Here is a 27,500-nt window from a genome sequence, read left to right as displayed (position 1 = left end):
TACGGTTAGAGAGAGAGTAGCATCGAGACAGGGTGTGTGTGTGTGTGTGTGTGTGTGTGTGTCTGTGTGTGTGTGTGTGTGTGTCTGTGTGTGTGTGTGTGTGTGTGTGTGTGTGTTGTGTGTGTGTGTGTCTGTGTGTCTGTGTGTGTGTGTGTGTCTGTGTGTGTGTGTGTCTGTGTGTGTGTCTGTGTGTGGGTGTGTGTGTCTGTGTGTGTGTCTGTGTGTGTGTCTGTGTCTGTGTGTGTGTCTGTGTGTGTCTGTGTGTGTCTGTGGCCCCCCCTTGCTTTAAGCCCAGTCCCAGTTCCGGACCACTAACAGAGTAAGTGTGTTAACAATGATTCAGTGTATCTACTACAGAGACTGGAACATTGTGTTGGCATCAAAGGAACCGCACTAAGCTGGTTCAAGTCCTATTTATCTGAGCGATCTCAATTTGTACTTGTTAACGATAAATCCTCCATGACAGCCAAAGTCAGTCTTGGAGTTCCGCAGGGTTCTGTACTTGGACCGATTCTATTCACCTTATATATGCTTCCTTTGGGCAATATTATAAGGAACCGCTCTATAAACTTTCATTGCTATGCGGATGATACCCAATTATATCTATCGATTAAACCAGATGAAACCAATCAATTGGCTAAACTTCAAGCCTTAAGGACATAACAACTCTGATGTTCTGCAACTTCTTGATGTTAAACACAGACAAAACTGAAGTTATTATACTTGGCCCTAAACGCCTCCGAAGCGCATTTTCTAATGACATAGAAGCTCTGGATGGCATTAATTTGGCCTCCAGCACCGCCGTAAGGAATCTTGGCGTCATCTTTGATCAAGATCTGTCGTTTAACTCCCACATAAAACAAATCTCAAGGACTGCCTTCTTTCATCTACGTAACATTGCAAAAATAAGACACATCCTGTCTCAAAATGATGCAGAAAAACTAGTCCATGCATTTGTTACTTCAAGGCTGGATTACTGCAACTCATTGTTATCAGGTTGTCCCAAAACATCGCTTAAGACTCTTCAGTTGATCCAAAATGCAGCGGCACGTGTATTGACTAGAACAAGGAAATGGGATCATATTACTCCTGTATTAGGCTGCTCTGCACTGGCTCCCGGTAAAATACAGAATAGAATTCAAAATCCTTCTCCTGATTTACAAAGCAATTAATGGTCAGGCTCCAGCATATCTTAAAGATCTCATAGTACCTTATAAACCAACTAGAGCATTGCGCTCCCAGACTGCAGGGTTACTTGTGGTTCCTAGAGTCTCTAAGAGTACAATGGGAGCCAGAGCCTTCAGCTATCAAGCTCCTCTCCAGTGGAACCAGCTTCCAGTTTGTGTTCGGGAGGCAGACACACTCTCCACATTCTCCACTGCCGGGGGACACCTCCATGCTCTCTTCCTTCTCTTCCTCTCTCCTCCCCTCCCTCTCTTCTTCTCCCTCTCTATCTGTATGCATTTATGTAAATGTATGTTACTAACTCATCATCCGGGGCATCATCCCCAGAGTGTCTGTCTCTCATGTGGCAGGTTGCCACTGATAAAGTTTACGTCAGGATCATGAATCGTGGCTGCGCCTGCTGCCCTGGTCCTGCTGGACACCGGTAAGCCTTTTTGACATTTTCCTGGATTCATCCAAACTTTCTCTTTTTCAACACAACATCATTTCTGTCAAATGTTGTATTTGTACTATGTTGTTTATCCTGTACACACGACATCTACTGCACGTCTGTCCGTCCTGGGAGAGGGATCCCTCCTCAGTTGCTCTGAGACCGAGGGTCTAAAAACAGAGGGTCTAAGGACAGAGGGTGTAAGGACAGAGGGTCTGTAGGACAGAGGGTCTGAGGACAGAGGGTCTAAGGACAGAGGGTCTAAGGACAGAGGGTCTGAGGACAGAGGGTCTGAAGGACAGAGGGTCTAAGGACAGAGGGTGTAAGGACAGAGGGTCTGAGGACAGAGGGTCTAAGGACAGAGGGTCTAAGGACAGAGGGTGTAAGGACAGAGGGTCTAAGGACAGAGGGTCTAAGGACAGAGGGTCTAAGGACAGAGGGTGTGAGGACAGAGGGTCTAAGGACAGAGGGTCTAAGGACAAAGGGTCTAAAGACAGAGGGTCTAAGGACAGAGGGTGTAAGGACAGAGGGTCTGAGGACAGAGGGTCTAAGGACAGAGGGTGTAAGGACAGAGGGTCTAAGGACAGAGGGTGTGAGGACAGAGGGTCTAAGGACAGAGGGTCTAAGGACAGAGGGTCTAAAGACAGAGGGTCTAAGGACAGAGGGTGTAAGGACAGAGGGTCTGAGGACAGAGGGTCTAAGGACAGAGGGTCTAAGGACAGAGGGTGTAAGGACAGAGGGTCTGAGGACAGAGGGTCTGAGGACAGAGGGTCTAAAGACAGAGGGTCTAAGGACAGAGGGTGTAAGGACAGAGGGTCTAAGGACAGAGGGTCTGAGGACAGAGGGTCTAAGGACAGAGGGTCTAAGGACAGAGGGTGTAAGGACAGAGGGTCTAAGGACAGAGGGTCTAAGGACAGAGGGTGTAAGGACAGAGGGTCTAAGGACAGAGGGTGTAAGGACAGAGGGTGTAAGGACAGAGGGTCTAAGGACAGAGGGTCTAAGGACAGAGGGTCTGAGGACAGAGGGTCTAAGGACAGAGGGTCTGAGGACAGAGGGTCTAAGGACAGAGGGTCTAAGGACAGAGGGTCTGAGGACAGAGGGTCTGAGGACAGAGGGTCTAAAGACAGAGGGTCTAAGGACAGAGGGTGTAAGGACAGAGGGTCTAAGGACAGAGGGTCTAAGGACAGAGGGTGTAAGGACAGAGGGTGTAAGGACAGAGGGTCTGAGGACAGAGGGTCTAAGGACAGAGGGTCTAAGGACAGAGGGTGTAAGGACAGAGGGTCTAAGGACAGAGGGTGTAAGGACAGAGGGTGTAAGGACAGAGGGTCTAAGGACAGAGGGTCTAAGGACAGAGGGTCTGAGGACAGAGGGTGTAAGGACAGAGGGTCTAAGGACAGAGGGTCTGAGGACAGAGGGTCTAAGGACAGAGGGTCTAAAGACAGAGGGTGTAAGGACAGAGGGTCTGAGGACAGAGGGTCTAAGGACAGAGGGTCTAAGGACAGAGGGTCTGAGGACAGAGGGTCTGAGGACAGAGGGTCTAAAGACAGAGGGTCTAAGGACAGAGGGTGTAAGGACAGAGGGTCTAAGTACAGAGGGTCTGAGGACAGAGGGTCTAAGGACAGAGGGTCTAAGGACAGAGGGTCTGAGGACAGAGGGTCTGAGGACAGAGGGTCTAAAGACAGAGGGTCTAAGGACAGAGGGTGTAAGGACAGAGGGTCTAAGGACAGAGGGTCTGAGGACAGAGGGTCTGAGGACAGAGGGTCTAAGGACAGAGGGTCTGAGGACAGAGGGTCTAAGGACAGAGGGTCTAAGGACAGAGGGTCTGAGGACAGAGGGTCTGAGGACAGAGGGTCTAAAGACAGAGGGTCTAAGGACAGAGGGTGTAAGGACAGAGGGTGTAAGGACAGAGGGTCTAAGGACAGAGGGTCTGAGGACAGAGGGGGTCTAAGGACAGAGGGTCTAAGGACAGAGGGTCTAAGGACAGAGGGTGTGAGGACAGAGGGTCTAAGGACAGAGGGTCTAAGGACAGAGGGTCTAAGGACAGAGGGTCTGAGGACAGAGGGTCTAAAGACAGAGGGTGTAAGGACAGAGGGTCTAAGGACAGAGGGTCTGAGGACAGAGGGTCTGAGGACAGAGGGTCTAAGGACAGAGGGTCTGAGGACAGAGGGTCTAAGGACAGAGGGTCTAAGGACAGAGGGTCTGAGGACAGAGGGTCTAAGGACAGAGGGTGTAAGGACAGAGGGTGTAAGGACAGAGGGTCTAAGGACAGAGGGTCTGAGGACAGAGGGTCTGAGGACAGAAGGTCTAAGGACAGAGGGTCTGAGGACAGAGGGTCTAAGGACAGAGGGTCTAGGACAGAGGGTCTGAGGACAGAGGGTCTGAGGACAGAGGGTCTAAAGACAGAGGGTCTAAGGACAGAGGGTGTAAGGACAGAGGGTCTGAGGACAGAGGGTCTGAGGACAGAGGGTCTAAGGACAGAGGGTCTAAGGACAGAGGGTGTAAGGACAGAGGGTGTAAGGACAGAGGGTGTAAGGACAGAGGGTCTAAGGACAGAGGGTCTAAGGACAGAGGGTCTAAGGACAGAGGGTCTAAGGACAGAGGGTCTAAGGACAGAGGGTCTAAGGACAGAGGGTCTAAGGACAGAGGGTCTAAGGACAGAGGGTCTAAGGACAGAGGGTCTAAGGACAGAGGGTGTAAGGACAGAGGGTCTAAGGACAGAGGGTGTGAGGACAGAGGGTCTAAGGACAGAGGGTCTAAGACAGAGGGTCTAAGGACAGAGGGTGTAAGGACAGAGGGTCTGAGGACAGAGGGTCTAAGGACAGAGGGTCTAAGGACAGAGGGTCTAAGGACAGAGGGTCTGAGGACAGAGGGTCTAGGACAGAGGGTCTAAAGACAGAGGGTCTAAGGACAGAGGGTGTAAGGACAGAGGGTCTAAGGACAGAGGGTCTAAGGACAGAGGGTCTAAGGACAGAGGGTCTAAGGACAGAGGGTAGGACAGAGGGTCTAAGGACAGAGGGTCTAAGGACAGAGGGTGTAAGGACAGAGGGTGTAAGGACAGAGGGTCTAAGGACAGAGGGTCTAAGGACAGAGGGTGTAAGGACAGAGGGTCTGAGGACAGAGGGTCTAAGGACAGAGGGTCTAAGGACAGAGGGTGTGAGGACAGAGGGTCTAAGGACAGAGGGTGTAAGGACAGAGGGTCTAAGGACAGAGGGTGTAAGGACAGAGGGTCTAAGGACAGAGGGTCTAAGGACAGAGGGTGTAAGGACAGAGGGTGTAAGGACAGAGGGTCTAAGGACAGAGGGTCTAAGGACAGAGGGTGTAAGGACAGAGGGTCTGAGGACAGAGGGTCTAAGGACAGAGGGTCTAAGGACAGAGGGTGTGAGGACAGAGGGTCTAAGGACAGAGGGTGTCGTAACCTGTACAGTCTGTAAACACTGAGACAAATGTATAATTTGTGATATTGGGCTATAAATACATTTGATTTGATTTATTCTCTGCACAATTTGTAAAAATGTCCTTAAGAGATTTTCAACTCACAGAACCGATAACACAGAAATATGTGCAGTGATGACAACAGCTCAAACTCAGTGCCAGAGATCAGTAGGAGTCCCCCGGGGGGGGGGGGCCAGAGATCAGATCGAAGCAGGTTTCAACTCGTTGTTTTTATGATGAGCAGCTACCAATAAGAATGTGGAATAATTCCATTCATAACAGGTTTATTAATCATCACAAGGGACGCTTAAGGGGCAAGCTGAACAACAAGCAGACATGATAGAATGTCTTTAGACGTGCTCCGAGCAGAACAAGGAGGTGTGTGTGTGTGTGTGTGTGTGTGTGTGTGTGTGTGTGTGTCTGTGTGTGTGTGTGTGTGTGTTGCACATTATATCAAATAATACTGTTTCAGAGAGATCGGTCACCGGAGCCTTACAAAGATTGACAACATTAGATACAGAACTAGTCTGGTGATGCTGTGGAAACATGGTTCTGGAGATGGAGGTTCTCATGTCACTGGTATCTTCAGCATTAATAACTATATCAATATTAATCTGTAAATATCGCCACTGTTTATATTTTGTAAATATTTATACTGAAGCTATTCTTTATTAAAGTTTATGTTTTATACTGAAGGTACTTTTTATGACTGAAATAAAAACAAGCGCACTAAGAATGTATTCTTGTACACCACTCGGTGCCTTATGTTTACTGGAGATTATACACACCATAAAGGGTGTGTAAAGGGGGATTGTGAAGTAAATGACTCCTGATTGTATTAATCCACACTGGAAAGACTATCATAAGTATTTGTCTACCTCAATCAATATGTATTTTCTGCACTGAATGTATTATAAGCATAATATTGACTGTAAACACAATAGGAACACTTCCCCTTTAAGAGAACAGGTCAACAACCATCACTTCCTGACTGCTGACGGAGGAGCGTGATGGCGCCAACGGGGACCAATGAGGAGGTCAACGCCTGCTCCATGTATTAGATGAGATGTTTACAACTCCTTGTACACTCTGAGCGGAGCCGTCAGACAGCAACCTGGGGGTTTCTTAGCCACGCAGTCTGTGGAGACGGTGATGTGTGTCCTCAGCTCAGAGTATTCTCTGTTTGACTTATCACGTTCATAAATATATCGATTTAACTAGAAGATGCTGTTTTGATTCAACATTCAAGCTCCGAGTTCTTCAACTTTTTCCTCAACAATATTTAAGTTAACTGCAGACGGGTTGCTGAGCAGTTCTAACAGTGAGATGCTTCTTGTGTCCCACACACAGTCCGGCTCATATGGTCCCAGAGATCTGTGCTGTGTTTCTCGTTGCTTTACAAAACCTTTCATTTCATTCACACATTTAGATTCTTCCTCAAATGTGTCCCCCCCCGTGGTTGTGCCATGCATTGATTTAATTACCAAAACCAGCGGGCCAGTTATGACAGACATGATATGTTGCCGCGGGCCGGATATAATAATAATAATAATAATAATAATAATGATAATAATAATAATAATAATAATAATAATAAATTGTATTTATAAAGCGCCTTTCAAAGCTAAAAGCAATCTCAAGGCACTAAAATGCAGGACAACAACAACAACAACAACAACAACAACAACAACAACAGACATAAGAGGTGAAATCATAATTGCCTGGAGTTTGACCCCCGTGCAGTAAACACTGACATGTGCACATACATGAGATAAATAACGTAAGCGTTTAGTTTATTTAATAAGAGCACCTGTTCAATGCAACACTGACACCACTGTTAGTACTCGGAGACGTGTTTTATTCTTAAAAAAATGCACATTTGCGTTCAAATGTATTAAATATATGGCTCTCAGGGAAATACATAAAAGAATATTTGGCTTTTATGGCTCTCCCAGACAAAAAGGTTCCCGACCCCTGACCTACATGCTGCTCTTCAAGCATTTGTGCGCATGCGGGAAACCTTCAGCGGACCCGTTTTCTTCTGACTTGGCGGATTGTTCTCTCTGCGTGTGCTTTACTCTTTGGCTGTTACGTTACTCTTTGGTTGTTACATTACTCTTTAGTTGTTACATTACTCTTTGGTTGTTAAGTTACTCTTTGGTTGTTACATTACTCTTTGGTTGTTACATTACTCTTTGGTTGTTAAGTTACTCTTTGGCTGTTAAGTTACTCTTTGGTTGTTACATTACTCTTTGGTTGTTAAGTTACTCTTTGGCTGTTAAGTTACTCTTTGGTTGTTACATTACTCTTTGGCTGCTACATTACTCTTTGGTTAAGTTACTCTTTGGTTGTTAAGTTACTCTTTGGCTGCTACATTACTCTTTAGTTGTTACATTACTCTTTGGCTGCTACATTACTCTTTGGTTAAGTTACTCTTTGGTTGTTAAGTTACTCTTTGGCTGCTACATTACTCTTTGGTTGTTAAGTTACTCTTGGCTGTTAAGTTACTCTTTGGTTGTTACATTACTCTTTAGTTGTTACATTACTCTTTGGTTGTTAAGTTACTCTTTGGCTGCTACATTACTCTTTGGCTGCTACATTACTCTTTGGCTGCTACATTACTCTTCGGTTGTTACATTACTCTTTGGTTAAGTTACTCTTTGGCTGCTACATTACTCTTTGGTTAAGTTACTCTTTGGCTGCTACATTACTCTTTGGTTGTTACATTACTCTTTGGCTGCTACATTACTCTTCGGTTGTTACATTACTCTTTGGTTAAGTTACTCTTTGGTTGTTACATTACTCTTTGGTTAAGTTACTCTTTGGCTGCTACATTACTCTTTGGCTGCTACATTACTCTTTGGCTGCTACATTACTCTTCGGTTGTTACATTACTCTTTGGTTAAGTTACTCTTTGGTTGTTACATTACTCTTTGGTTAAGTTACTCTTTGGCTGCTACATTACTCTTTGGCTGCTACATTACTCTTTGGCTGCTACATTACTCTTCGGTTGTTACATTACTCTTTGGTTAAGTTACTCTTGGTTACATTACTTTTGGCTGCTTACATTACTCTTTGGCTGCTACATTACTCTTTGGTTAAGTTACTCTTTGGCTGCTACATTACTCTTTGGTTGTTACATTACTCTTTGGCTGCTACATTACTCTTTGGTTGTTACATTACTCTTTGGCTGCTACATTACTCTTTGGCTGTTACATTACTCTTTGGTTAAGTTACTCTTTGGCTGCTACATTACTCTTTGGTTAAGTTACTCTTTGTTGTTACAATTACTCTTTGGTTAAGTAACTCTTGTGCTGCTACATGACTCTTTGCTCACTTACTCTCGGTTGGTTTTACATTACTCTTGGTTAGTTACCTTTGGGGGGTTTGCTACATTACTCTTGGCTGTACATTACTCTTTGGTTAATGTTTACTCTTTGGGATGACTATTACTTCTTTGGTTTGTTAGCAATTACTCCTGTGGCTGCTACATTACTCTTTGAGTTGTTAATTACTCTTTGGCTGGCTACAATTACTCCTTTGGCTGCTACATTACTCTTTGGTGTAAGTTACTCTTTGGCTGCTACATTACTTTCGGTTAGTTACATTAATCTCTTTGCTGCTAACAGTACTCTTCGGCTGGTCTACATTACTCTTTGGTTAAATTACTCTTTGGCCTGCTACAATTAACTCGTTGGTTTAATTACCTCTTGGCTGCTCGACATTACTCCTTCGGGTTGTTACATGACTCTTGGGCTGGCTGACAGTACTCTTTCGGTTGTTACATTACCTCTTTGGTTAAGTTACTCCTTGGCTGCTACATTACTCTTGGCTGCTACATTACTCTTCGGTTGTGACAATTACGCTTTGGTTAAGTGTACTCGTTGGTTGCTACAGTACTCTTTGGCTGCTACATTACTCGTTGGGCTGCTAGCATTACTCTTTGGTTAGTTAACTCTTTGGGCTGCGACATTACTCTTTGGTTGCTACATGACTCTTTGGCTGTTACATTATCTTTGGTTGTTACATTACGCTTTGGGCTGCTTACATTACTCTTTGGCTGCTACATTAATCCTTGGTTAAGTTACTCTTTGGCTGCTACATTACTCTTGGTTGTTTACTTTCCTGCTCGTTACGAAGCTGACATATGAAAGCACCGGTTCGCGTGAACGGTTCTAAAGCTGCTGCGGACCTTTGTAAACAAAGCGACGGAGACAAACGGAGAGTCTGAAGCTTGAGGCAGATTTACCGCGTGCGCTCCGTCAGCTGCACTTTGGTCCGGAGGAAGTTGAGGCAGCTGCGGAGAGCAGGTCACCCGGACAGGTAAATACCTTTACCCCGAAAATAAAACCACTTATAAACATGTAACGGTCCATACTGAAAGTAAAGTGTGTGTGTGTGTGTGTGTGTGTGTGTGTTAGTCATTTATCAAAGTTAAACAGCTGAACGAGGTGTCGCTTCTTTAGTTGTAAAAGTAATGGAGGCGAAACACGACGAGTCTCATCCTGTAGTCACGTGTTTAACTTTGGATTTCAATGTTTTAGGACGTTTTTAATGCATTATGGTTTTGTTTATTTATTTAAATGTTTTATTACTATCTGTATTAATACGATAGTATTGCATTGAAACTCACCATTATATATTTAACTTATTTAATTATGTTTATATAATATCAAACGTAGTATGGTATATATATATAAATAATAAAGCAATATTTGTGTATGAAATGTGCTTAATCAATATATATATATATATATATAAATATATATAAATATAAATATATATATACATTAAAATAAATATATATAAAATAAAAAATATATATAAAATATATAGAAATAAAAAAATATATATATATATCTCTGCCTGTAAATAAATCTAATGACAGACTCATTATTTATGTGAATATAATCCACACATGTCACTGGATGTTTTAGTAATAAAGTCTTCCAGCTCCGGGACCATGGCGAACCCTCTGAGGGCCGAAGTCGTTCGACTCTATAAGAACGTGAGTTAATGTTTTTTATTCTGGACATTAAAATGTTAAAACAGAAGAAAACATTTTATTTCTTTATATTATATTCTTTATTTATATTTAAAGATTTGACGGATTAAATCTAAAGTTCATATAAAGTGAGAATCACGTCACGCCCAACGTGTGCAGAGAGAACTGTTCTCCGTCCGCTCTGAATCTACTAATAAAGCTTCAAAACATCAAATCAGAGACAAGTTCTGTCCAAAACTAATGAATCAAATGTTTTTATTATGTTCTGGTCCAAACATGAAGAGTAAAGATCGGAGTGTAATAATAAACTAATAAACAAGCGTTCCCCTCCCGTGTGCTCCGCAGCTGCTCTACCTCGGACGGGAGTATCCTAAAGGCGGCGACTACTTCAGGGACCGCCTGCGAGCGGCGTTCACGAAAAACAAGAGCGTGCAGGACTCGGAGCAGATCAAGGAGATGATCGCTCGGGGGGAGTACGTGGCCCGAGAGCTGGAGGCGCTCTACTACCTGAGGAAGTACAGAGCCATGAAGAAACGCTACTACGAGGGCTAACGAGCGGCGGGACGGAGAAGATTCATCGTCCTGTTGGAACAAAGACAAAGAATCTTTAACAGCTTAAAAGTTTTATTGTTCCTGTCGATTCTGATGATGAATAAACAATTAAATAAAAGTACAAAAACAAGCGAGTTGTCCTTCATCCATCACAAACACAGTAACTCAAACACCAGCAGTTCGCCTCAGAGGTGCGGGGGGGCGAGGGCGGCGCCGTCAGCCAGGTTAGCTCTGCAGATGGGGCAGGTGGTGTTATCCTGTCAGAGAGGAAACATGTGTCACCTATCTTCAGAAACGAGCTGCTGGGACGGTGTGTCTGGACAGAGCCATGCTAACGGTTTCCAGTCTTCACGCTAAGCTAAGCTAAGCTAAGCTAAGCTAAGCTAAGCTAAGCAGCAGCTGAATGTAGCTTCGTATTTACTGTCCAAACATGAGAGTTATCAAACATCGAACTCTGAGAGGAAGAACTGGACCCAAAGAAACACTTTAGTTTCTCCGTTTCCTTCAGCTCCTGAACAAAACTCTCTCTCACGAAGAATCAGAAACGTAGAAAAGTCTCGAGCTGAACATCGGTTAACGACTTCTCACTAAAGAATAACGAAGTCTCATTTATCCACACGACTTCCACAGAATCAGACTTTGTTCTGTTTTTAATTATGTCCTGACATGTTGTACTTTTAAAAACTTCACTTTCCATCAGCTACAACAGAAACAAAACAAACTTTTGGTTTTAGTTTAGACAGAAATGTGTCTTTAAAGTCATTTGTACTTAAAAATAAAATATTCCACAAAAATGGCAGAAAAATAAAAAAATAAAATATTTGTACAGTGCAGTTTCAGTGTGTGTGTGCACGTGTGTGTGTGCACGTGTGTGTGTGAAGGACTTTATTCTGCAGAGTTAGTAAACAGATGTTTTCAGTTTGTTTGTTGAACTCGGCTCCATTTACTTCATCAACACTTTTCTACGTTTGTGACTCTGCGTTCAGCGTGGAGGCAGGAGAGGAGATAAAGTTTCTACTGGAGTTCAAGGAGACACGGAGGAACTGATGTAAGAGGGTCACTTTAAATGGGGAGTGCACCTTTAATGTTGATATTAAAGGGGGAGTGCACCTTTAATGTTGATATTAAAGGGGGAGTGCACCTTTAATGTTGATATTAAAGGGGGAGTGCACCTTTAATGTTGATATTAAAGGGGAGTGCACCTTTAATGTTGATATTAAAGGGGGAGTGCACCTTTAGTCAATGTGAGCGGTTACCTTTAACCATCGGTCGATACACTGCACGTGGTAGTCATGGAAACAGGGCAACATCCTCAGCTTCTCGCCATCAGTGTAGTCACAGAAACAGATCTGACACCTGTCAAACAGTCAGCAATAATTATATTAATAATAAATAATAATAATGATGATAATAATAATATTAATAATAATAATAATGATAATAATAATTATATTAATAATAATAATAATAATAATAATAATAATAATAATATTTATTATATTAATAATATTAATACACTGGATCCATTTGTGTTCATGTATTTGGAGCAGACAGCAGTGAGAGAGTCACACATGAACCTCCTGCTGAGGACTGAGGAGCATTTTAACTTTAATAAACTATCTTAATGATTAAACACTTCTGTAATACATGGAACAACCCTTTTGATTATTTGCTATAAAATCATATTTAAGACTATTTTAGAGCAGAGGAAACTCAGCAGCATGTTGTGCGTCTCCATCCGCAGTGCCGACACGCGTCCTCTTACACAACTCAAATATTCAGACTACATCAACAACAACAAACGATATAAACAAAGTTAAATATGAAACAGTTAGAAGACGTCTTCACGTTTCCACTCGAACATCACGTGCTGCTCACGCGAACACACAAACTCTAAATGAAGAGCCGTCGTCGGGACTCACTGCGAGTTGCCGGCGCTGTTGGCAGACTGGAAGGTTTTGGTGGGAAACATCTGGATCTCCCTCCGACTCAACTTCTTGGACACAACGGATCCTTGACGCTCCTCGAACGCCAGCAGAGCCTGAAACATCAGCAGACGCACAGGAAACTGACTTTAGTAAAGGTACTAACACCGCGCTGTAGAAATACTCGTACAGTGAAGGTAAAGGAAGTTAAGAGTAATAATAACAACATTTCACTGCGGCTCGTTTTAATTAATCTGATGATGATTTTCTCCATTAACAGGGTTAGGGTTAACACATTGTTTGTTTAGAGAAACATGTCATAAGGGCCACACATGTATTTAATGACATGTGGAAATAAAGAGACAAATACAAAATTAAATAATAATTAGAAGCATGTTCACATTTACACATATATATATATATATATATATATATATATATATATATATATATAATGAATATATTATATATAAATAATATAATATGATATATATATATTATATTATATATATATATATATATTTTTATATATATATATAATATATATTATATATAATAATATGTATATTATATATCATATCTATATATTATCTCATATATCTCTATATTTGCATATATATCTCTATGATCCTTCTATCATATATATATCTCACTCTCTCTCTTCATCTCTCTCTATATCTATATCTCTCTTATCTCTTATATTATTATTATCTCTTCGATACTATATCTCTATATTGATATATATATATATATATTCATATGATATAATATAGTAATATATATATATGCTCTATATATATATATCGAGATCTATTCTATATATATTATATCTTATCTATATAAGTATCTAAGTATAATTACATATCATAATTATATCATCATAGATATACTTATAGTATCAATAATATGAATAGATAAATATATTCAATCTATATATTCATATTATTTCAGATAGTTGATATATATATATAGATTTCATATATATATCCTAATAGTAATAGTTATAGTATAGTTAGTATAATATATATAGGTATATATATATATATCTATATGATATTATCAATATAATATAATATAATTATGTGTGTCTATTAGATATATATATGTTATTATGATGTGTGTAATTGTGTGTGTGTGCTATATATACTAGGAATGACTAAGGGTAGATAGGTGGGATGATGTACTCAGTACTTGTGACAAGAGTAGTATGTACTCATACTCTCTAGGGGATGAGGGAATCATACTCTCCTCTATATAGAAGATCTATAATCATATCTTACCGATAGTTATACCAATATCAATATATACTCATCAGTAGTAGTAGGAGTCAGTATCATCAGAGAAAAGAGAGGAGGGGGGAAAAGAAGAGAGCCCAGTAATATGTACACAGACACAATAGTACACGAGAGCACAATAATATATACGAGAGAAAGGTAGTAGTATAGTAGGTAGATAAGTTAACACTACTAGAGATAACATACAAAACGAAACTAGGCAGAAACATACGAACATCACATAGTAGAGACAAAGACAAAACGACTATAGAAAGAGAAATAGAGTAGCTACCAAAGTACAGTAGGCAGTACACTATACAGATTAAGATAACTACATACAGAGCATACTAGAGAGATGAAGATACACAAGCTTAATACGAGAGCGAAAGATAGATAAATACAAGAGGAAGAAAAAAGAGAGAAGAACGAAAGGAGAAGAGTAGTAGAAGAAGAAGCACATATAGTAGTACAAGAGAGTATCTACAGTAGTCCGATAGCCAGTACGAGAGCATAATCGTAAGAGTAGAAGAACAGCCAGTACAGATATATAGAGAGACTGAGAAGACCAGTACAGAATACGGAAAGAGAACAGAGAAGAGAGGACCACAAGACGAGAGGAAGATATAGAAGGCAGAGGCGGCTACAGAATAGGAAGACAACAGAGAGAACAGAGGACAGTATAAATACAATACATATATTACACATCAGACATAGAAGGAACCAAGGATATATAGAGTAACAGACAACGAAGAGGAGAAAACAAGTATAGAGAGAGAGAGAGATAATAGAAGAGCTCAAGCAGTAAGTATAGCAGAGATAGAGAGAGAGATAGTAGTAGATGAGTATAGTATGACATACTTAGATAGCGAAATAAGAGTATGCATACAGCTAGACTATACAACTAGCACAACAGACAATAAATAAACATACAACAGAAGACATATAATAAACAGAAATACATATAATATGTACATACATAAACAATACATATATATGACATATATAACAACACTACACATAGATTACATATATACATACATACATATATAGTACTTATATATATTAATATAATACATATATATGTATATATATACTATACTATACATACACATACATATATCACAAAACATACATATACACAAACACATATATATATATATATATATATATATATATTATATCACATACATAACACACACACACATTATATATATATATATATATAAACACACAGTGTTTAAGTATTCTCCTGTAAACAGGTTTTGTGTTTTTAGTCGAGTAGTTTCCGTCTCAGGTTAAAGAATTATTACTAAATGAATGAAAGTCTTTTGTTGTTTAGTTAAAGCTTCTCTTTATATAATAATAATAATAATAATAATAATAATAATAATAATAATATAATGTGGAGCTTGTTTATGCTTTAGTGTTTATCGTGTGTGAAAATGTTTGTTTTGGTTTGAGGCCGTCTTGTCCTCTTCCTCACCTCGTAGTCGTTCCCCTGGAGGTCTTCTGAGAGTTCAGGCTGGCCGTTCCTCCTCCTGCCCCGCTCTCGCCTCGTGCGTTGACCAATCACATCTGTAAACACACCAGCTGTATTAGTGGCGGGCTTTTATTGTGAAGCAGCCACAGGAAACAGGAAACAGCTGACTGATCGTTACAAATGAGTCAAACGGTCGTTTAAATTATGTTTTCAGTCCCGTCCTCAGAAACCCAGCAGAGCAAATTAAATATTGTATAAATAATAATTGTAAAACAGCAGAGTGTTGACGTCTCACCGTCTTCAAAGCCGACCAGAGGAGAGACAGCAGCCAGTAGATGAGGCATCCAGCCGGGCTCCATGTAGGGATAATACTGCAGAGAACAAGTCACTTTACACTTCTGATGTTTGTGTCGTACGAGCTGCTTCTCCCGTTCAGAAAGAGACTTTGTTATATTAAAGCATTCGTTCAGAAGTCCCACAATAACACAAACGCCGGCAGCGCCGTGCTCTGTGAAGAGAGCATCGATCTTCAGTTCCCGTCACTGAAGCCGTGAAAACATTCTACATATATATTTTATTTTTTTTCTCTCTCTCTCTTATATATAGATTATATATATATATAATATATATATAATCTATCTATCTATATATCTATATATCTATATATCTATATATATATATTTATATATATAAACTTTCTGCGTCGGGCTTTTGTCAGACAGAAGTAGGCGTGGCTTCATCGATCGACACTTCCTGTTCACGTGAGACCTTCTGAAGACCTGACAGATGTTTCCTGATGCAATAAGATAAATCTTTACAGACACACTGCACGTGTAAATGTGGAGCGTCAGTCTCACCCGGGGGTGGCTCTGCTGTTGAAGATGATGGTGGAGCTGCTGGTGGTGACGGTGCTGGTGTCTGCTGTGTGACTCCTCTCGGTCAAACTGGGCCTGAACGAGCAAAGAGAGCATTAGAATATTTTCTCAGCCGAGCGGTCGGCCTCCGCCCCGGCAGGTGAAGATCTACCTGCAGGCTTCGAGCCAACGTCTCGTCTTCCTCCTGCTGAGCCGAGCGAACCACGGCCTCCTCATCGTCACTGATGACGATCTCCTCCGGTGCTGCAGAAGAAGCAATGATTGATCAGGACCAACGAGCTGAAACTGCTGAAGTCGTCTTCATACGTCACATTAGGATCTGAGATCAGCTGCAGCCTCCTGACGCTCGGATCACTGGATACTTTATGATAAGGGGATTTATGGACCTTTATTCTGGAGGGACTTCAGAGGAAATGAGAAGCTGGGTCTGAAGACTGCGTCTCTCCCTCCACATTATTTACAGGAATACGTTGGAACACTTTTAGAAAATAACTGAAAGAAAAGTCAAAATATCTCAAAAATATTCTGAGAAAATGTTATAATATTTATAGAACAAAAGAAAAAGCGTATAAATATATTACGAGAAAAGAAGTATTCTGTGAGATAAATATAAATATTTCAGAATAGTTCTGAACTTTATGACTTTGGTGGTGGAACAGGTTCTGCCGCCGCTTCACTGAGTGGATGGACGTCAGTGATCATATCAAAGCTTTGTGTCTGAGTTCAGTTTGACTTGATACTCCTCTACACCGTCTCCTCACCTGTAGAGGAGTTTCCCCGCTCGCCGTTCAGCCACCGCCTCTCCTCTGCAGTCAGGAAGGACAGAGACTCGGATGAGGACGGCGGGGACGCTGAAGCCATCGCCGGCATCAGACTGTGCTTCAACCTCCGGCTGAGACAAGCAGGACTGTGGACCATGTCTTCCAATGCTTCCTCCTCTGATATTGGTGTGAGGTAGGAGGAGGACGATGAGGAGAAGGAGGCGCAGGACGCAGTGGACAGCGGGGACTCCAGCCAGCTGACCTGAGGTAAAGTCCTGAGAGATGAAGCTGGAACAAAGCCGACGCTCTGCTCTCCCATCGCTGCAGCCAGACGTCTGCGTTTGGATTTGTGTGAAAGTTCAGGTCGTCCTGGAGATCCGCCGACGGACACCTGAGGACACAACGTCAACGTCAGGACATACAGAGCTGCTGACTGATGTTGACAATAGGTTGACCTAAACCTGTGAAGACCGACTCACAGGACTGAAATGTTCCTCTGCGATGCGGCTGAGTCTCCTCCGTTTGCCAAGCTGGGGGCTGGAAAACAAAACCAACAAACTTAAACATGAAACCAACAGTTTGTTCAGCCAGAAACAATCCTACGCGTCTCTAAGTTCTCGCGTCTGCGTCAAAACAATAATGAACACATCCATCAAATCCTAGCGGTAATTCATTTCAGACATAACTGATCTTTAATGTTATGTCTAATTCTTAAGCAGACATAAATATTGTTTTCATGAATGTACTTAAAATATATATATTGTAATGTTTTTACTAGTCATCCTGCGGTTCTCTTGCTAATTAATATATAACATAAATAAATGATATATAATATAAATAAATGATATATAATATACATAAATGATCATACAAATACAATAATGATAGACAACTAAATAAATGCTATATAATATAAATAATGATATATAATATAAATAATGATATACAAATAAATAATGATATACAAATAAAATAATGATATACAATCTAAATACATGATATATTGATATATAATATAAATAAATGATATACAATATAAATAAATTGATATATAATATAAATAAATGATATATAATATAAATAAATAAATGATATATAATATAACTAAATGATATATAATATAAATAAATGATATTTAATGATATATAATATAAATAAATGATATATACTCTAATAAATATATAATATAAATAATGATCTATATCTAATAATGATATACAATATAATAAATAAATGATATATATATATAATAAATGATATATAATATACATAAATATGATATATAGATAAATAAATAAATGACTATATATAACTAAATGATATAATAATAAATACTAATGATATATACTAATAAATAAATAATGATAATAATATAATAAATGATATATAATAACATAATGAATATATAATACAAATAAATGATATATATATAAATAATAAATGATATATAATTAATAACTGAGAATACTCTATCATAAATGTATATAATAATAATCAAATGATATATCAATAAATACATTATCTATAATATAATAACTAAATGATTATAATATAAATAATCCATGATATATATTAAATAAATGAGCTATAAATATAATAAATGCTATCATACTATAAGTCCTGATCTATAATATCAATATCATATAATATAATAAATGATATATAATATAAAAATAAATGATATATAATATAAATAAATGATATATAATATAAATAATGATATATCATATAAATTAAATGATATATAATCTAATAATGATATAAATACATGATATAAATAATAATAAATAAATGATATATAATATAACATACATGATATATAATATAAATAAATAAATGATATATAATATAAATAAATGATATTATAATATAAAAATGATTATATAATATAAATAATAAAAAGATATAATATAAATAAATAAAGATATATTAATATAAATTAATAAATGATATATAATAGTAAAACACTGACAGGGAACATATCCAATGAATACTTTTTTCCTTTACTTGTAGCGGAGTATTTTCATGTGTGGTATTGTGTTTTCACTCAGTAAAGGATCAGATACTTCCTCCACCACTAATACTGCTTGTCTCGTGTTAAGAAGTTACATTTGTTTATACATGTAACCACAGGTGGAGACCAGGAGCCATGTTACCTGGGTGTTTCTGGACGATGATGGAGAGATCATGGTAGAGGACGTCCGTCGGGTCGAGCAGGCAGCCTCGGTTCAGACCTGCAGGACTGTCCGGCTCAGACGACTCCTCCATGGTCTCCTGATGCAACACCTGGTTCCTGCCTCAATAATCACCTCTGATGCACACTCATGTCATACAGCTGCAGAGGACAATTTACCTGCGAAATTATGCATTATAGAAGGTTAATTAGACAAACATAGCGCCGAATATTTAATCCAACGTTATAGCTTTTACAGATCACACTAATAAACGGACCAGAGGCTAAAAAGAGAAAATTACACCAAAATAAAGAAGCTTTTCTTGTGCTGAGGACAATTTATCTGAATGAGAGAAGAGGTTAACCACACAAACATTGCGCCGAATAACTCGTCTAACGTCACAGTTCCGACAGATCATACTAATAAAGGACCAGGAGCTAACAATAAAAAGAATACACTAAAACTAAAGTAAAATCTGCTTTTTTGTTACCGAACCCGCGACATGGAACATCCATTTGTTAGCAGAGTTAGCACAGAGCTAGCCAAAGTAGCTCAGATACATAAAAACGACGATAAATAGGTGTAAAAATCAATTAAACTCAACTGCTACCAATGATAACAACATTATAAACGTGACATCTGGTAACTTTACCTAAATGGTGTCGTCCTTCTTTCGGTTTGGTACCAGACGCTCTGTGGTGAAGCCGGACTCACAACAGGAAGTGCTTTTCAAAATAAGAGCAGGAACTTACAGTTTCACACGAAACAAAGTACCGGAAATTCAAATTAAAATGAACTGAGTTTCCGTTTCAGTTTATTATTTTTATGAGAAAATGTACTAAACTAAAACACGTTTTAGAGGTGGAGCAGAAACTAAACACATTATGACCACAAAGCTTCGCAGACACTCAAACTACATGCTCTGCTCAAAATGTATTTATTTTGGGATGCAATAACAGTTATGCCATTAAAATACATGACATATTAATGAAAATGAATAAGGAAATTCCCTTTCCCTCATTAAATGCACAAAACAAAAGGTGTCAGCTGTAATATCAGGCACATCTCTTGTGACAAAATCCATTCTTTGTGAATTCACCTTTTAATATTTATTATAATTAAACTGAATTCTTAACACTTTGACTTTGTACATAAAGAATTGTTTATTTTTACTCTCACAGACGGTCAAGATGATTTCACAACTTATGTTTTGCAGAGTGAATAATTGATCATCTGCTCGTTGCCGTATTAATTCATACAAACATTTGCAACAGATAAAAATCTTTGTTTTCTAATTTAACATACAGGAAACGCACAAAGTCAAACAAACGTCAGCTGTTAGAGGCGGACGATTACTTATATACTTATACTTCATATGTTTATTAAACGAGGAAAAAAGGAGCAAAAATCTGTCACATGACAGAAAACATCGTCGCTATGGAAACGTAACTGTGTAAATACGGCTTGTGCAACCGTGACAACGTTGCAGGATTACGGCAACAATAACCACGGCAACGACAACGGTGTGAAACTGGCCCTGTCGCCGTGTTGACAGCAGCAGGTTAGAACAACATGGACTGCAGTGATTTCCGGACCGTGGCCATCTCCTGCTGTTGCTGTGGAAACATACATCATGTGACATCATCATCATACATCATGTGACATCATCATACATCATGTGACATCATTAACTTCTGTTGGACACGTTTATAACTTTATAAACTTTTTTTTTCAACACAACAGAATTTCTGTCAAATGTTATATTTGTACTTTGTTGTTTATCCTGTACACACGACATCTACTGCACGTCTGTCCGTCCTGGGAGAGGGATCCCTCCAAAGTCTCTCCCTGAGGTTTCTAACATGTTTCCCCTTTAATTATGGGGTTTCTTTTAGGAAGTTATTCCTTGTGCGATGCGAGGGTGTAAGGACAGAGGGTCTAAGGACAGAGGGTCTGAGGACAGAGGGTGTAAGGACAGAGGGTCTGAGGACAGAGGGTCTGAGGATAGAGGGTGTAAGGACAGAGGGTCTAAGGACAGAGGGTCTAAGGACAGAGGGTCTGAGGATCAGAGGGTGTAGGGACAGAGGGTCTAAGGACAGATGGTCTAAGGACAGAGGTCTGAGGACAGAGGGTCTAAGGACAGAGGGTCCTAAGGACAGAGGGTGTAATGGACAGAGGGTCTGAGACAGAGGGTCTAAGACAGAGGGTGTAAGTACAGAGGACACGAGGGTTTAAGGACAGAGGTCTAAGGACAAGGGTGTCTAAGGACAGAGGGTGAAGGACCGAGGTCTGAGCAGAGTCTAAGTACATAGGTTCTGATACGGGGTGTACAGCAGGGTCCCTAAGACAGAGGGTCTAAGGACAGAGGGTCTAAGGACAGAGGGCTGTAGGACAGAGGTCTAAGACAGAGGGTCTAGGACAGAGGGTCTGATGAACAGGTCTAGGACAGAGGGTCTAAGACAGAGGGTCTTGATGGACGAGGTTTCTAAGCGAAGACAGAGGGTTAAGGACAGAGGGTTAAGTACAGAGGGTACTAGGAGAGGGTCTGAGGACAGAGGGTCTAAACGAGGTCAAGGGCCGGTGTAAGGACAGAGGGTAGTTAAGAGCGACAGAGGGTCTAAGGACCCGAAGGGTCTAAGGACAGAGGGTTGGAGAGTTTTTCGGAAGAGGGGGTCTAAAGGCAAGAGGGTTACGGACAGAGGGTGTTCAGACGCAGGCGTCTCAGGTAGCGTTGAGCAGCGGTTGAGGGGTTAAGGAAGAGCGAGCCAGGGTCTAAGTGACAGAGGTGGAGGTCTGAGGTAGGGTTAGGAAGGGGTCCTAAAGAACAAGTTGGAAGGTTGTAAGGACAGAGTTGTAAAGTGACAGAGGGTCAGCAGTGTAAGGACGAGGGTGTCGAAGACAGAGGGTCTAAGGACCAGGCAGGCAGTGTTAAGGACAGAGGGTTGGTGAAGGACAGCAGGGTCTATTAGAGAACAATCAAGGGAGTCTAAGGACAAGAGGGGTGAGGACAGGGTTAACAGAGGGTGTAAGGACAGAGGTGTAAGGGACACGAGGGTGTCGGACAGAGGGTCTAGGACAGAGGGTCTAGGACAGAGGGTCTAGAAGAGAGGTCTAGGACAGAGGGTTCTAAGGAACAGAGGGTCTGAGGAAGAGGGCTACAGGACGAGAGGTGTAAGGACAGGGGAGGACGAGTCTAAGTGAACAAGGGTCTGAGGACCAGAGGTCTGGCCAAGGTCTAAGCAGAGTCTGAGAAAGAGGGTTAATACAGAGTGTCTAAGACAGAGGGTCTGAGGACAGAGTTTTCTGAGGACAGAGGGTCGTAAGACAGAGGGTCTAGGACCGAGGGGTTGTAAGGACAAAGGGTCTGCGGACAGAGGGTATAGAAGAGTGTCTGAAGGCCAGAGGGTCTAGGACAAGGGTGTTCTGCGGACAGAGGGTCTAAGGACACAGGGTGTAAGGACAGCGGAGTTCTGCATGTTAATGACAGAGGGTCTAGAGCGAGGCAAGAGAGGGTCGTAAGGACATAGTAGGATGGTTCCTAAGACTGGGTGTAAGGACAGAGGGTGTAAGGACAGAGGGTCTAAGGACAGAGGGTCTGAGGACAGAGGGTCTAAAGACAGAGGGTGTAAGGGACAGAGGGTGTAAGGACAGAGGGTGTAGGACAGAGGGTCTAAGGACAGAGGGTCTGAGGACAGAGGGTCTAAAGACAGAGGGTGTAAGGACAGAGGGTCTAAGGACAGAGGGTCTGAGGACAGAGGGTCTAAGGACAGAGGGTGTAAGGACAGAGGGTCTAAGACAGAGGGTCTGAGGACAGAGGGTCTAAAGACAGAGGGTGTAAGGACAGAGGGTCTAAGGACAGAGGGGTCTGAGGACAGAGGGTCTGAGGACAGAGGGTGTAAGGACAGAGGGTCTGAGACAGAGGGTGTAAGGACAGAGGGTCTGAGGACAGAGGGTCTAAAGACAGAGGGTGTAAGGACAGAGGGTCTAAGGACAGAGGGTCTGAGGACAGAGGGTCTAAAGACAGAGGGTGTAAGGACAGAGGGTCTAAGGACAGAGGGTCTAAGGACAGAGGGTCTGAGGACAGAGGGTGTTGTATCCTGTACAGTCTGTAACACTGAGACAAATGTATAATTTGTGATATTGGGCTGTATAAATACATTTGATTTGATCTCTGCATTTTTACTTTCATGATTTGTATTCTTACTGTAGATAAACTCTAGAAGACTTTAAAAGACTGAAGTCTGACGCCCGTAAACATGTTTGATTGTAGAACACTTTCTGTTCTCAAACACAAAGTGAAGTATTTATCAGATACTTCTCACGAAGCCTCTTCACGTCGCTCAGATCTGAGATCCAGCTCCTGTTATTCCCAGGAGCCCATGTTCAGGTTCATTAGAACAGAAGTTTGACTGGAAGCCAAAGTTGCCTCCTTACTGACCAAACGAGCGGTCGCTGACATGTAATGTAACATTTAAAGGGAGTCCGGCGCAGTGCAACGATGTGTCAAACGAACATTAGGTCCAGTTAGTCTGGGTCAGCGAAACACAGACTGTCAGCGCGTTGGCCTGTTGCTCTTCACCGGTCTCTGTGCCGTTATAGCAGCTTTTACTTTGTGCTATAACAACAAAGTTTCCCAGAGCGATCGATATCAGTCTCATATGAGCGACACTGAGTCCCACAGCTGCGCATCAGTCTGAACTCTCTGCACTCACCGTGTCCATGAGGATCTTCTTCTGCAGCGTGGCCATCTCCTTCCTCAGCTCTTGTTGCGCCCCCTGCAGGAAAGCATCGTGGCTCTTCTCCATGTCCTCCATGTTCTGCAGGAAATACAAAATGTCTGGGACTGAACTACGCTGCAGCTGTCGTGCATCTGGCAATAAAGCCTTTGGATCTTTTCATTTAAATACCGGCTTTAAACACGAAGGTTACACATGAAATAAAAGCTGCGCAACATTTGAATGTTGATTAAAACGTCAACGTTAAGAATTAAGTTTTGAAACTTCAACAAAACAATAAACTTTACATCGTGAGTCTTGGCACGAACGACACAACACTCCCTGAACGTAAAACCACTTGGAAGACGTTCTCTGCAGGCGTCAGCAGAATGTACATCATGTGTGAAAACACAGGTTCACCTTCACAAACTGCTCGTAGAGCTCTCGGACAGTCTTCAGCTTCTGGTTCTGCACCACTCTGGCCTGCTGCAGGATCTTCTGCTGCTGTCTGAACAGACTCTAAAGAGAGAACAGCTGATCAAAGTCTAGAAGTCACAGAGCATCAAACCTGTGGCTCTATTTAACCAATCAAACAAAGAAGTGGACAAACGTTGAGCTTCTCCTCCTGCTCCTCAGTTCGCTGGGCTTCAGTCTCCCACTGCTGCAGCGCTGAGGACACCTGCTGCGAGTACTGCTGAGTCATCTTCTGTCTGCAAACACACATTTCAGACGAAGCCATTTTAAAGGTGTGGAAAGAAGAACGCAGTAGAAACACCAGCCATTTGTAATAGTTCTGAGATTTCTACCTGGATGATTATCTCAAGAGATTAACTTCTATCATCTCGTACCTTCAACTTCACATATTGTGGCTTTGTACTTGTCAGGTGTGTTATGTTTGATCAAACCTCTGGGAGTGATAGCTGTTCCACAGCTGCTCCAGCTTGTGTTGGCTTCCCTTCATGTAGTTCTTCGTCAGACACTCCAGACGTTTCTTCTTGGCCTGCATCACCTTGTTGATATCAGCTGAAAGTCAAACGTGTTATATATATATATATATATATATATATATAGCCGTACACTATGGAGGACAGTCACAATAACTTTAAGAAACGTGTTTATTCTGCAGTGTTTTCTAGTTTTCTCGGGATGCACTGAACAGTTCGACGCTTCATTCATAACTTTGACATTAAAATTCTAAATCAACATTTTACTGCTGCGCAGCTTCTTGCCGCACACACAGGGACAGGTTATATTTATTAAAGTTGTTTCAATTAAAAGACTGGATTTTGTTTAAGGATTATATATTTGTGTGTAACATTCAAAGCTTATATATTATATTAATTATGTTATGTAATTGAATACCGTGTTAACCCAGGATAGTATAACATAAGATAAAGCTTGATTGATCCCCAGAGAGGACATTAACACAAACACACACCTGCACAAAGCTGCTTACCTCCAAATTTCTCCAACATAGAATGAACCTCATTTCTGAAAGTGTGGAAAGAGAAAAGCTACTTTCACATACAGCAGGTTGAGTAATGTCACACACACGTTAGCTGCTGCACAGTAACTCCTGCCAGTGCGTCTCATGAAGCAGCAGTCATACCCCGCAGCGCTTGGCGGCCCCTCCTCTTCAAAGTCAGCTGCAGGTCTCTTCTTGGACAACTTGTCCACTGCTGGAGTTTCATCTGTGACGTAAACAGTCAACGTTAACGTGCTTGTATGAGCTCGACTCGGGTCCAAAGCTAACATTAGCAGTGAATGTACTCAGATATTTATATATATATATATATATATATATATATATATATATATGTATATATGTATATATGTATATATATATATACACATATATATATACATACACACATACTGCACAGAGTACTTTTTCTACTTTTCTACTCTAAGTATATTTTGATAATACTACGTACAATTTTGAACACAGGACTTTTACTTGAGTATTTTTACACTGTAGTATTACTACTTTTACTAAGTACAGATAACTAAGTATGAGATCTGAGAACATGTTAATGATGACATAATATTTATTATTATTATTATTATTATTATTATTATTATTATTATTATAGGAGGTGGAGATCATTTTAACTACTGTGAATACTGCTTGGTAGTAATAGCTATAATAATCATAATTATTAGTTGTTTATATTTTGTATTAATAATCTAAATCTGTAAGTAACTAAAACAGTCAGTATAATAAAGTATATATAAAGTATAATATTTGAGTAGATGTTACTTCTCTTACCTCACATGTAGTAAAGTAACACTAAGTTACATGAGTAGATGTTACTACACTTACCTCACATGTAGTAAAGTAACACTAAGTTACATGAGTAGATGTTACTTACTCTTACCTCACAGTAGTAAAGTAACACTAAGGTTACATGAGTAGATGTTACTTCTCTTACCTCACATGTAGTAAAGTAACACTAAGTTTAACATGATTAGATGTTACTTCTCTTACCTCACATGTAGTAAAGTAACACTAAGTTACATAGTAGATGTACTTCTCTTACCTCACATGTAGTAAAGTAACACTAAGTTACATGAGTAGATGTTGTACTCTCTTACCTCACATGTAGTAAAAGTAACACTAAGTTACATGAGTAGATTGTACTTCTCTTACCTCACATGTAGTAAAGTAACACTAAGGTACATGAAGTAGATGTTACTTCTCTTACCTCACATGTAGTAAAGTAACACTAAGTTACATGAGTAGATGTTACTTCTCTTACCTCACATGTAGTAAAGTAACACTAAGTTACATGAGTGATGTTACTTCTCTTACCTCACATGTAGTAAAGTAACACTAAGTTACATGAGTAGATGTGACTTCTCTTACCTCCATGTAGTAAAGTAACACTAAGTACATGAGTAGATGTTACTACACTTCTCTTACATGTAGTAAGTAACACTAAGTTACATGAGTAGATGTTACTTCCTTTACCTCTACATGTAGTAAAGTAACACTAAGTTACATGAGTAGATGTTACTTCTCTTACATGGTAGTAAAGTAACACTAAGGTACTATGAGTAGATGTTACTACCTTCTCTTACTGTAGTAAAGTAACACTAAGGTTACATGAGTAGATGTTACTTCTCTTACCTCACATGTAGTAAAGTAACACTAAGGTACATGAGTAGATATTACTTCTCTTACCTCACATGTAGTAAAGTAACACTAAGGTACATGAGTAGATTTTACTTCTCTTACCCACATGTAGTAAAAGTAAACCTAGTTCATGAGTAGATGTTACTTCTCTTACTCACTGATAGGTAAAAGAGTAACACTAGTACATGAGTAATAGTTTTACTACACTTGCTCTTACCTGGTAGGTAAATACACTAGTGTACATGAGTAGAATGTGTGCTACTCTAATACCTCACATGTGTAAGTAAGCACTAAGTTACAAAATAGTAGAGTTACTGTCTCATATAACATGGTCGTAAAGTAACACATAGGGTACATAGTTAGACATATTAAAACTACACTCTCTACATGTAGTAAAGAAGTAACACTACAGGTATACAGAGCGTATACTGTTACTTCTCTAAACCGAATCACATGTAGTAAAGTCTAACCACTAAATTTATCATGACGTAAGATCTGATATACTAAGATAAAAATCTCATATACTCACCTTCTCAGAAAGTCTATACGAGCAATA

The 27,500-nt window shown here is 40.2% G+C and overlaps 3 protein-coding genes across 5 annotated transcripts; 1 reads left to right on the top strand and 2 right to left on the bottom strand.

Moving 5' to 3' along the window:
* The first annotated feature begins 9,140 nt into the window (after positions 1 to 9,140).
* Positions 9,141 to 10,734, top strand: lyrm5b (LYR motif containing 5b). Of its 2 annotated transcripts, none has more exons than XM_029426190.1 (3): positions 9,141 to 9,370; positions 10,001 to 10,055; positions 10,398 to 10,734. In XM_029426190.1, the coding sequence occupies exons 2-3, from the start codon at positions 10,011 to 10,013 to the stop codon at positions 10,602 to 10,604; spliced, it is 252 nt and encodes an 83-aa protein (XP_029282050.1). In that variant the 5' UTR covers positions 9,141 to 9,370; positions 10,001 to 10,010; the 3' UTR covers positions 10,605 to 10,734. The 2 variants fall into 2 exon arrangements, with proteins under 2 accessions (XP_029282050.1, XP_029282049.1); XM_029426189.1 differs by having other exon boundaries at positions 9,144 to 9,370; positions 9,985 to 10,055.
* On the bottom strand, positions 10,283 to 19,853 carry LOC115004542 (E3 ubiquitin-protein ligase arkadia). Of its 2 annotated transcripts, XR_003831843.1 has the most exons (12): positions 19,746 to 19,853; positions 19,076 to 19,272; positions 17,399 to 17,456; positions 16,920 to 17,310; positions 16,310 to 16,401; positions 16,141 to 16,233; positions 15,579 to 15,654; positions 15,287 to 15,378; positions 12,527 to 12,645; positions 11,861 to 11,960; positions 10,727 to 10,861; positions 10,283 to 10,634 (listed from the first exon to the last, which is right to left on the bottom strand). XR_003831843.1 is itself a non-coding variant. In XM_029426187.1 (11 exons), the coding sequence occupies exons 4-11, from the start codon at positions 17,236 to 17,238 to the stop codon at positions 10,790 to 10,792; spliced, it is 963 nt and encodes a 320-aa protein (XP_029282047.1). In that variant the 5' UTR covers positions 17,239 to 17,310; positions 17,399 to 17,456; positions 19,076 to 19,272; positions 19,746 to 19,853; the 3' UTR covers positions 10,657 to 10,789. The 2 variants fall into 2 exon arrangements, 1 of the variants encoding a protein (XP_029282047.1); XM_029426187.1 differs by lacking the exon at positions 10,283 to 10,634 and having other exon boundaries at positions 10,657 to 10,861.
* A 257-nt stretch (positions 19,854 to 20,110) lies between these two features.
* On the bottom strand, positions 20,111 to 25,499 carry sycp3 (synaptonemal complex protein 3; the record flags this gene model as incomplete). The annotated part of the gene is made up of 7 exons (XM_029426185.1): positions 20,111 to 20,709; positions 23,806 to 23,910; positions 24,229 to 24,327; positions 24,419 to 24,518; positions 24,714 to 24,831; positions 25,265 to 25,299; positions 25,418 to 25,499. Coding segments are annotated over 7 exons (593 nt in total), but the record flags the coding sequence as incomplete, so codon positions are not given.
* Positions 25,500 to 27,500: the final 2,001 nt, after the last annotated feature.

This window comes from Cottoperca gobio, unplaced genomic scaffold (assembly GCF_900634415.1).
Source record: "Cottoperca gobio unplaced genomic scaffold, fCotGob3.1 fCotGob3_125arrow_ctg1, whole genome shotgun sequence".
NCBI classification, from domain to species: Eukaryota; Metazoa; Chordata; class Actinopteri; order Perciformes; family Bovichtidae; genus Cottoperca; species Cottoperca gobio.
This window is presented reverse-complemented; position numbering and strand designations above follow the sequence as displayed.

Excerpts from the sequence above, each read along its gene's own strand:
- LOC115004542 (XM_029426187.1), bottom strand. The coding sequence starts at position 17,238 with ATGGGAGAGCAGAGCGTCGGCTTTGTTCCAGCTTCATCTCTCAGGACT. Across the intron at positions 16,402-16,919 it reads GCGGGGAAACTCCTCTACAG|CACCGGAGGAGATCGTCATC; the intron begins GTGAGGAGACGG and ends CTTCTTCTGCAG. Across the intron at positions 15,655-16,140 it reads AACAGCAGAGCCACCCCCGG|TATTATCCCTACATGGAGCC; the intron begins GTGAGACTGACG and ends TGTTCTCTGCAG.
- lyrm5b (XM_029426190.1), top strand. The coding sequence starts at position 10,011 with ATGGCGAACCCTCTGAGGGCCGAAGTCGTTCGACTCTATAAGAAC. Across the intron at positions 10,056-10,397 it reads TCGTTCGACTCTATAAGAAC|CTGCTCTACCTCGGACGGGA; the intron begins GTGAGTTAATGT and ends TGTGCTCCGCAG.